This window comes from Ochlerotatus camptorhynchus, unplaced genomic scaffold (assembly GCF_037179485.1).
Source record: "Ochlerotatus camptorhynchus isolate MF236.1 unplaced genomic scaffold, CSIRO-AGI_Acam_v1.1 ptg000024l, whole genome shotgun sequence".
Classification (NCBI taxonomy): Eukaryota; Metazoa; Arthropoda; class Insecta; order Diptera; family Culicidae; genus Ochlerotatus; species Ochlerotatus camptorhynchus.
The window spans coordinates 1618430-1628923 of NW_027040516.1; the positions used below are offsets into that span (position 1 = coordinate 1618430).

The window sequence follows — 10494 nt, forward strand, 5'->3', positions numbered from 1 at the left end:
TTTTTCTTATCCTTGACAGATACGCGTATTCCGTTTCCAATGGGCAGACTTTTTCAGTGCCTTGGACCAATACTCGACTGAAGAAACCCTTGCAACTTACTAAGCAAAGTTAGAGCGATGTGAGTGATTTTCTAATTTCTTCCATAGTAATTTCCATAAAAACTTCAAATCATATGGGCGACCTCTAAATCTCCATTAATATGTACCATTTTTAACCCATGCATATTTTGGGGCAGTGATACGAATTGTAGAGTGGTATATCAGAAATTAATCACTTTTTTTTCAAAATTAAGCGCCCTAATAGAGACCTCCAGAGAATTTATGAAAACTTCTGAGAAATCTAATCTAATCTAATCTAACTCCAACACAGCCAGTTCTTGAAAGCTTTCTGGAAAATGATATATATACATACATCTTTTTTCTTGTCTATTTGATATATGTTTCACATCGAAGATGCGTCACACGGCGCAAATCAAAACGGCCAGGTCTACTGTGCAGCATTTAAGGGACAAGATGATTCAGAAAACAGTGGGCCTGTTTAAGTTGAAGTACGTACGTTCCGATTTTGATAATTATATGATTGGTTAGTCGTTGGAAGCATCAAAGCTAGAAAGATTAAACGATGCTCCATTTTCTTCTGACGGTTGGGCAAAAGAGAAGGACAAAGGGAAAAGGATTATGTGAAATCTATGAACATAAACAATATTTTTGATTTGGTCACTACCCGAGTCTTGTCACTATTATAAAGTCATAATAAGTAACAAGAACTAAAATGTGACCCTTTGATTACTGGAAAATCGTGATTCTCAAGTTTGAAGTTGTCACGACTAAGGTTCGGTGATGGATCTTATACCAGTAACGCACCACAAAAAGGTGATCTCCCAACGTTACTGGTTTGAAAAGATAAAAGTTTACAAAGTGGAACGAACTCACCAAGTTTAGCCAATTGAACCTGAAGGCTGCCTGACATATGTTGATGTAGAAGTCCAAATTGTAGACGAAGCTTGAGAAAGATCAACATGAACTAGTCCGGTTTATGGTAGTTGCGCGGAATTTCTTCAAATAAACAAATGTTCGGATGTATGTAGTCGATTTTTGATATGCATTGGCAAGCATTTTCGTGGCCAATAGTCAGGTTCAACGCTGCGACTCAACGAATGATGGAACTAATGATGGGACGAATGATGGAACTAATGATGGGACGAATGATGAGATGCCTCGTGGTGGTTCTACTTGGCTTCGGAACAGCTTCTCAGTGGCAAATAATAGGGACCTAGAATGAGGAACTAGAAGTTGTATCCTGGGTCTGGTTATGGTCACATCAGCAACCGATTATAGATATAAAAAAAAAACTACTAGGGACAACCCTATGGGGTTGTACGCAATGGTGACGTAGGACTACGTGGTCTTATATAATAAATATTATTTGTTAACTACAGCTTGTGTTTTGTGTGGGAATAGGGATTTGAGCGGGGTTCTCTCTTTTTATACTCTTTAGTATGACGTGCTTGACATGGATGGCCCACAGCGACTCACGAAGAGCTGCTGATTCCGATCCATAGCGGTGTGGCTTCTTCCTCCTTCTATGGATGCTCATGTGGCAGGCAGCCTTTCGTTGTGTATTGGAGAACAACAAACGCCATGTGCCGAAAGCACTGCTGCTGCTGCTGATGCGGACGATCGGACACCACCACACACGGTGATTGGAACTGAATCCGATCAGCGGTTGAGGCCAGCCTTGATAGCTAGCTGCTTGTGGGGAGCCTTTTGTTGTATACTGAAGAACACTACCACTCACCACGCGGTTATTGAATAAATACCGTATGGTGAGACCAGATGGAACTCATCTTTGAAATCTGTCTTAGAGAAATCGCTTTTCACAGGCAATAGTTGGTAATTTTAATTATCATAGCAACAGATGCACATTTGTGGAATTTTCAACAGTGAAATTTTGAAAAATGATTAAGTCTTAAAATTAACAGATGCGTATAAATATTTCTGATCGATTGGTGATAAAATTATTGAAATTGCTCAAGGGGCAGCTGAGATATTAACGTTCAAAATCTTTCATAATTTTGTTACATGCTCCATTTTCGGTTTTCACTAAGTGTACTCCCATATAGAAATCACAGACGTAATCCTACGTCAAAAAAACTCCACGAAAAAAAAACAATCGTCAGGTTCGAACATCAGGTTGAGCATCTAAGATCCGTGGTACGTTACGGGATGTAAGATCTACCACCGATTCCTAGTCCTGACTACTTCAAATTAAGGGAACAGTATTTTTCAGTAATCAAAGGAACACATCTTAGTCCTTGTTACTTTTTATGCCTTGTTGATAGTGATAAGTCCTCGGGTTGCCTGGACCGAGTATGATCTTGAAACAAGGAAAAAATGAGTTACTTAGTCTTCATCTATGTGATTCTTAATCTTCTATTCGTTGTTCCATAGTTTGAAGGGGTTAAGACTAGGGTTCTGATGCATGGTCATTATCGGTGTCATTCCTTAATTTTGTCGCTAAGGAATCCAATTTTGACTGACAAAGGGCGCACCGCCTTTGGAGGGTGTTTCAACACTCCGAAGGGTATAAATAGCGGGACCTTTCAATTAGAGTCGGATCCTTGCGATAAATGCAAGAGTGGCAACTGTAAAAAAACGAATACTTCATCATGTTTCAATGGTGATGGAGTTATGCGACATGCACTAAACTAAGGACACGGGATATACTACAATATTTAGATCAAATTACTGGTCGCAGTGGTGTTATATCCCGAACAGAGAAAAAAATCACCTAGTTGACGATTATGAAGTATTATGAATTATTAAGGTAAGTCACTCTTTATACTTTTGGTAATCGTAAATAAATGATCGATTTTAATCACGTAAGCGCTTTTTTGATCTTGTTTTAGTGACGCCAAATGAAAAAAAATAGAGGAAAGGTAACTCAAATTTTACCACAAAAGCACAGTCAGTTGACTGCAACCAGATGGATGTTCCCTACAAACTATACTAATTCACTGGAGTATAACATGATCACACTAGAATCCACTAGAGATTTGGATTTATCGAAGTTTCAGAATTAAATCTTCAGGAATTACTAAATAAGATCCTCCTGAAACTCCAGGAGAAATTCCCTCTTCTTCAATCTTGAGAACCAAAAAAATGGAGTAGAACGTATATCCACACTAATCATCATTTATATTATCGACTGACACAAAGCTCCAACAAACCCAAACAAAAACATTCCCAGCATATTTACCAATAATTTTGTAATTATGCTACCTAATTGAAATCTGTTTCGCAGGTGTTTGTTACTCTCCAGCCAAACAAAATAGAATTCACTTTCGAAAAATGATGCAAACGGTAGCTGTATGCAATTTGACAGCGGGAATCAATCAGCGCATTCCGGTACACGGTGTGGTACAGCCTACAGCTCCTTGGTATTGTTACAGGTGAGACCCAGTAGAGTAACAGTGCAATCAATCAATGCGCGAGGAGCCCTGGCTCGTGCCCATCCATACACACCGTATGATTGCCACTATCATCGCGCCTGGTCGGGCGTAATTGATAAGCGCAAAAAGGCGGCTAATTATGGGCCCTCCGCTAAACGTTACATGATTTGCAAAGGTGAGGTACTTGCTTTCTGCTGCCCGTCGTGTAACAACACCCCAACCGGGCGGCTCATTAATGATGAATGCTGCTGCTGCTGCTAACAGACCCCAGAGGCCGCAGAGTCAAATGAATGCACGAAATGTGAACCCGATGCCAATGCGATGCAATGGCGATGGTGGTGTGGCGCCCACCCATAATTACCATCATTTGTATGCACTATCACAAGTTGAAAATTGAACTAAAGCAGCAAGGTGGAGGCGAGGGTGTCTATTATTATCAATGATATACATATATTAATTTGTAGCGCTCTGCATAGCATTCCATATGTGTGAATTATGATATTTGATACACATCTGGTTCATAAAGATATCAATGCATTGAATGTGAATGCGGAAGAAAGGAACAGTTGCATTATGTCAGCGATATGCAACGGAATACCGTAATGGTAATAAATAGTGCAATGAGATCAAATTTTAAGGTGCCAGTCCAGCAGCGCGATGGAATAGGATGATTTGCAATTGTTTTTTTTTTTTTCATTTGTGGGTCACCTTCACGCGAAAACCTTCAGTATTGTCCATTTTGCTTTTCGTTAAGTTTTCACCACAACGACACCGGTGGTGTAGTGGTAAGCGTGATTACCTCTCACCCCAAAAGGCCTGGGTTCAATCCGCCGCCGGGATGTTCTGAGGCATAACATCTCTGATCACGCCTTCCTTCGGATGGGAAGTAAAACCGTTGGTCCCCGGTTCATGAGTTGATGGGTCGATAGGTAGGGTCCAGGTGTGGGAGCTGCCTTCCTGGCACGTCGGTAGCATTGGTGCTCAGCACGGAAAACAAGATCGACGGAAAAAACAAACCAAAGGAAAAAAAAGTTTTCACCACAGTTGAGGACAAGCTCAAAAATCCATTTTGGATATAACATCCAAAGATGGAGGAAAACTGATGTGTCAATTTGTGCGACTGGTATTGTTAAATCTAGAAATTTTGTTCCAATATCGAACCGCTACAGCACGGATTCGCAAACCGTCGATTTTATTCGAATTTTAAAAATAACCTACCTCTAATTTTTTAATATTATTGAGAATAAGATACGCTCTTTCAAATGCCGTAACAACACTTTTTTTTGCCGTAACCAGAGATTTTAACATTTGAAAAGGACATATTTACAGTAGAAAAACGTCAATAACTCTTGATCGGCGAAAGATATCGACAAGCTCTGTGGAGCAAAAATTTGCGACTTTAAAAGATCAGAAAGTTATTGACATCTTTGCTGAGAAATTTGACATAAGAAAACTAGAGCAAAACTACTGTTTTGAGAGACACCCTAACTCAATTCAAGAAAACAGCTCTAAATCGGTCAATTTAAGAGATACAAAAAAGTTCTATTGTACAAAGTTGCTTCAAATTAGCTTAGCTATAACTTTGTCCAAAATGTATACCTTAATTTCTTCAAACAAAAAAAAGCTAGATTTTTAATTTCAATGGTAAAAAGAACCACCCTAGAATTCATTGTCATAAAAATGAGGGCCAACTATAAGGAACAACTTTGCAGAAAATACTTAGTCTAAAGTTTCAATTTAGACTTCAAACATATCATTCCACCTAAATCTGCATTCTGGACCACTGTGCAATGGTGGCCATTTACGGCCTAGGAACGTGACACAACTTGGGTGAGCTGCGCACCCAGAGGAAAGAGTGGATCACAGATGAAACCTGGCGGAAGATTGAGGAGCGTAGAGAAGCAAAAGCCGCGATAGAGCGGACGAGAACAAGAGGAGCCCAGAACGAAGCCCGTCAACGGTACTCGGCTCTAGAGAAGGAAGTCAAGCGCTCTTGCAGACGGGACAAGCGAGCGTGGGTGAACTCCCTGGCCGACGAAGGGGAGAAAGCCGCAAACATTGGCGATATACGCCTCCTCTACGATATCTCACGACGCCTGAGTGGAGCAAGAATGAACTCGAGGATGCCAGTGAAGGACACGACTGGACAATTGCTTACCGACCCCACTGACCAGCTGAAACGCTGGTTTGAGCACTTCGAACAACTTCTTCAAGTTTCGACGGCCAACCAGCCATCAACATCTCGACATGATCCGCCTAGGGTGCGGCGCATCACTCGCGTCAATTCCACTTCAGGAGATTTAAGCAGCTATCCGAAGCATGAAATCCAACAAGGCTCCAGGGGTCGATCGCATAGATGGCAGAGATGCTCAAAGCTGACCCCATGCTATCCGCACAAATGTTGCATCAACTATTCTGTAATATCTGGGACACCGCGACTTTTCCGGCCGACTGGATGCAGGGCATCTTAGTGAAGGTCCCAAAGAAGGGGGATCTGACTGTGTGCGACAATTGGCGAGGCGTTATGTTACTGTGTATTGTTCTCAAAGTTCTGTGCAAAGTTATCCTGAATCGGATACAGGAGAAGATCGACGCGACTCTCCGACGGCAGCAGGCAGGATTCCGTGCCGGAAGATCTTGTGTGGACCATATTGTCACGCTCCGCATCATCCTGGAGCAGGTCAATGAATTCCAAGAGTCCCTTTATTTGGTATTCATTGACTAGGAAAAAGCTTTCGACCGTCTCAATCACGACAATCTGTGGGGCGCCCTGAGACGCTAGGGAGTCCCGGATAAAATCGTCAACCTCATCGAAGCGCAGTATGAGGCTTTCACGTGCAGAGTTCTGCATAACGGAGCCTTGTCCGACCCTATCCGGGTAGTCGCTGGTGTGAGACAAGGATGTATACTATCACCGCTACTGTTTCTCATCGTAATCGACGAGATCATGGTAGGTGCAATTGACCGTGTACAGAACCATGGAGCATCTCAACGACTTTGATTTGGCTGATGATGTTGCTCTACTAGCACAACGGCGCTCTGATGTGCAGAGTAAGCTCAATGACCTAGCCGAACGCTCCTCTGCGGCGGGTCTCACCATCAACGTCAACAAGACCAAATCGTTGGATATCAACACGGGCAACCCTTCCAACTTTACTGTAGCGGGGCAAGCAGTGGAGAAGGTCGAAAGTTTCCAATATCTTGGCAGACAAATAGCGTCGGATGGTGGGACCAAGACCGACATAGATGCACGAATCAAGAAGGCTAGGGCTGCCTTTGCGAGTTTACGAAACGTATGGAGATCCAACCAGATAAGTCAACGCACCAAAGTCCGAATTTTCAACTCGAACGTGAAATCTGTGTTGTTATACGCCAGCGAGACGTGGTGTGTATCAGCGGACAACACTCAAAAGCTGCAGGTCTTCATCAACCGATGCCTGCGGTATATAATTTGTGCCTGGTGGCTCACAACTGGATCTCGAATGCCGAGCTCCATCGTCGATGTCATCAGAAGCCGATAGCAACAGAAATTCGAGAGCGAAAGTGGAGGTGGGTCGGCCACCCACTTCGACGGGGCGGAAACGAAATCTGCAGGATGGAAGTCTTTCACGTTGGCCCTTTGCACCGCTGGTGGTGCACAGGACCCTTAAGTAAGTAAGTAAGTAATGTGACATTATTGTTGTTCAAGGAACATTTGTAAAAAAAACTTAATAAACATTTGCTTAGAAAATTTGAAAACGATGTTTCAACCCCTCATGTCGATGATATTCCTAATACTTAGGCGATATCGTTAAGAACCTCTGTGTTGCAAGCTCGCTGATCTCATACACGGCTGTAGGACAGTGTAGCCTCATAAGGAAAGCGGTACCTAAAAAACGAGACGTGTTAGGTAAAAAGTATATTCTAGAGCAGAGATGCCAGATTTGCAGACATGTCTGTGAATTTACAGACATTTATTTTTTTAACAGACATTTTTTTCGTTACAGACATTTACAGACTTTTTAGTTTTTCACAGGTATTTTCAGACTTTTGAAATCAAGGGAAAATTTTAAAATTTATTTCGCTACACTGTTTTACATCTTTAATCAAACTACATGTGCGATGAATTTTGCAACACGCATTATAAATTCGCGCGTTTTCAAATCCACCACACGAACGAGCTGTCATTGTTATAAACCAGTCAATGTGCTGCCATGTTGCATCTAAAACGAACATTTTCCATACGATTTGACGGTTTGTTTGGATACATCAACTCACGTTGGCCGGTCTATAACTTGACTGTCTATAGTCACTGTCACTGCAAAACTCAAATGTGCGGAGCCCAATGTGTGATCAGGATAAATTTCAATAGTGTCATATGGGAGAACAGTTTAAACAAAATGGAATTGGTTTTACTCAAATCGGTTCTGCCAACGTTGAGAAAAGTGAATGAATTTTACTGAATTATTTCACTTTTTTGGCAATTTCTCCGAATCCCACTGTGCGATCTGGATAGAATTCAATAGCGTTCTTGGAAGAACGGTTTAAGGTGATTTCTTGTTGAGTCCCCTAATAAAAAAATACCATAACTGAACGAGAACCCAAATTATAGAACTATTTCACAAATGGTTTGGATGATACCCAGAACACTTTGTTAAGCAAAATAATTATACAAAATTTATTAGGGTTGTAACGTTTTACGTTTATTTGTAAATAGTTTTTCGTTGAAATCTAATTTAATTAACAATTAAATCCTTTTTATGTCAAGTTTGCTAAGAAATGAAATATTTCAACCGTGTAAATAAAATCAGACCATTACTGTGTCGATTTAACAACTTTGCCATATTTACTGTGTCTAGGCTACAACTTCGCCATAAAAGCTCAACTTATAGTGAGCTGTATTATATTGTACATGCTTTCTGGAGGCGCCATGAAGTCCGTCGCCATTCGAAAGGTTTGGCGCAACTCTCGAATAAAGAGAGAGTTTTTAAAAGATGACCTATCTGAATAGGAAAAGGTCGTTAGGAATTTTCCTGCTCGCAAAATTATTCTGACTCATCCATTTCGCTTTCGAATCGGCTGGATAACAGAAGTGCGCGAATTACTTTACGTTCTCGAGTTATATTAAATCAAATTGATTTTGTGCGATAAGTTTCTCTAAAGGTACTAAATAGTAGTGAGTGAGTTTTTATCAACCAGTGGTTTTTTAAACGTTTTCTTTCTTTTTGTACAGTGGACATAAGTCCGTATTAAGTTCCGCGTAGTCTGTTCAGTGCGTTTATTTGTGATATTGTACAAAAAAGGTAATTTTATTGAATTTTGTTAAAATTTAGAATTGTATGAGTAATGTGAGTTCGCGTTGGATTTCCAGCGCGTTGCGCTTTTTTTGTACGGGCTGGATATACGTTCCGTTCGGCTATCGTCAACGCCGGATCGGGTTCCATCTGTGGCATCGCCATCATCGTTCGTGGGAGACGGACATTTCCCGTGACTCGTGCGCCCTGCTAAGGCCCGCCTTTTCGAAGGTAGCTAAACGGAGGTTGGTGAAGTTCGCTAATCTTCGAAGCGAAATATCTTCCGACGGTCGCCAATCATCCGTTGACGAGGTCCCTTCCACTGCAACCCCGTGGACCATTATTTCCGAGAGCTCGGACCGTGTGAGTGCGTCGCCAAAAGCGTGCCGCGGTCCGGATTCAATCCAACGGGAGAGGGGGTTCATTTCATCACGGATGGTCATAGCGGAAACAAAGTACGCGAAGCCGTCCGAAGGTAAGTTGGCCTCTTCTCTTTGCGGAGCGAATCTCCCGGGACAGCACGACTTCTCGTCGTAGCTCAGCTCTCGATTGCCAAATCGGAAGTCTTCCGTCCAGCCGCCACTCCCTCCGCAACTCTAATTCGGCCATACCGCGTACGAGTCACCTTCCGTTGCTGCGCGCCATACTGCAGCACGTGAGCGGCACCATCACGTTTACGCCGCCATCGCTACACCGCCATCATCGAGTCATCGAGCCCTCATCGGTCAGCAGTCATCGATTCATCGTTTCGTCAAGTAAAACCTGCGCAGGTATGTGAGAGCATGTTTAATTCATGGCCATGATTTGCTCTTTCCCGTAAACCCCTCTCAGAAATCCAATGCGAATGAATGCTAGAATATAGTTTAAAGAAAAAGTTGAAGATTAGTTTTTCGAACGTTTTCAATGCTACTCCCTGAATAAAACACACTTACTACGTTACGTTCTGTTTTCTTTCGTTTCCGCTCAGTTGAGTCAGCATTCCTTCGTTCTCTTTCCGTTTCGTTTCGGGGGTGAGTCAGAGTAATACCTTGGTTTATTTATTTGGTCCATGCGCTCCATTCCTGTATTACTGAAGGACTTGGCATTTCCAGAAAGTTAATAGTTTTTTTTTTCATTGCCGTTAGTAACCAACGACCGTTCAAGAGGTCCTCTGAGAGAAAAGTCTCATTTGTCGGGCAAAGCTTTAACACGACCAGTGGTCTCTCTTAATAGAGAGTGGCGCTTAAGCCACTGAGTTAAATCAAAACCTCAGCGAAATTTCACGAACGGTTACAGGGTCCACAAATGACCGATACGTAGGCTATACATTAGAGTGATGCAAAATTTGAAATTTTCACTCCACAATACTTAAACGATTCCAAATCAGATCCTGACTAACCTCTCAAAATTTGAAACCATTTGGTGAGTAACTGAGATGGCACAAACTATTTGAAGTTTGTATGGGAATTGCTATGGTAAAACCAAGATTTTTGTTCATGTCTATCTAATAATTCACCATATCGGTTTGCTTCGAAAACTTTCAACTGTTCTTGTAGGAAATTTTTCCAGCTACAACTTTGCTCAAGACCACTTTTTGATTAAATGCAAGGATCGAAAGTTATCAATGGTTCAATGCGCTGATGTCTTATGATCATGCTCAATCAACTGCTCAGCAGGCAACATTGGTGTTTCTGGGACGTTGAATAGGACACAAAAATCATGGCTTCTATGTCACACTGTAAAATACAGTGTTGCCTACAGAGCAGCTGCTTGATCATGTCATAAGTTTA

At 41.8% G+C, this 10494-nt stretch overlaps 1 protein-coding gene across 1 annotated transcript in view; it reads left to right on the top strand.

Moving 5' to 3' along the window:
• LOC135707283 (uncharacterized) overlaps nucleotides 1-381 on the top strand; it is a 30862-nt gene extending 30481 nt beyond the window's left edge. Inside the window, exon 3 of the mRNA XM_065229087.1 lies at nucleotides 371-381. Within this exon, the coding sequence (XP_065085159.1) occupies nucleotides 371-381 (11 nt within the window). The remainder of the gene's footprint in view (nucleotides 1-370) is intronic.
• The last annotated feature ends 10113 nt before the right edge of the window (nucleotides 382-10494 follow it).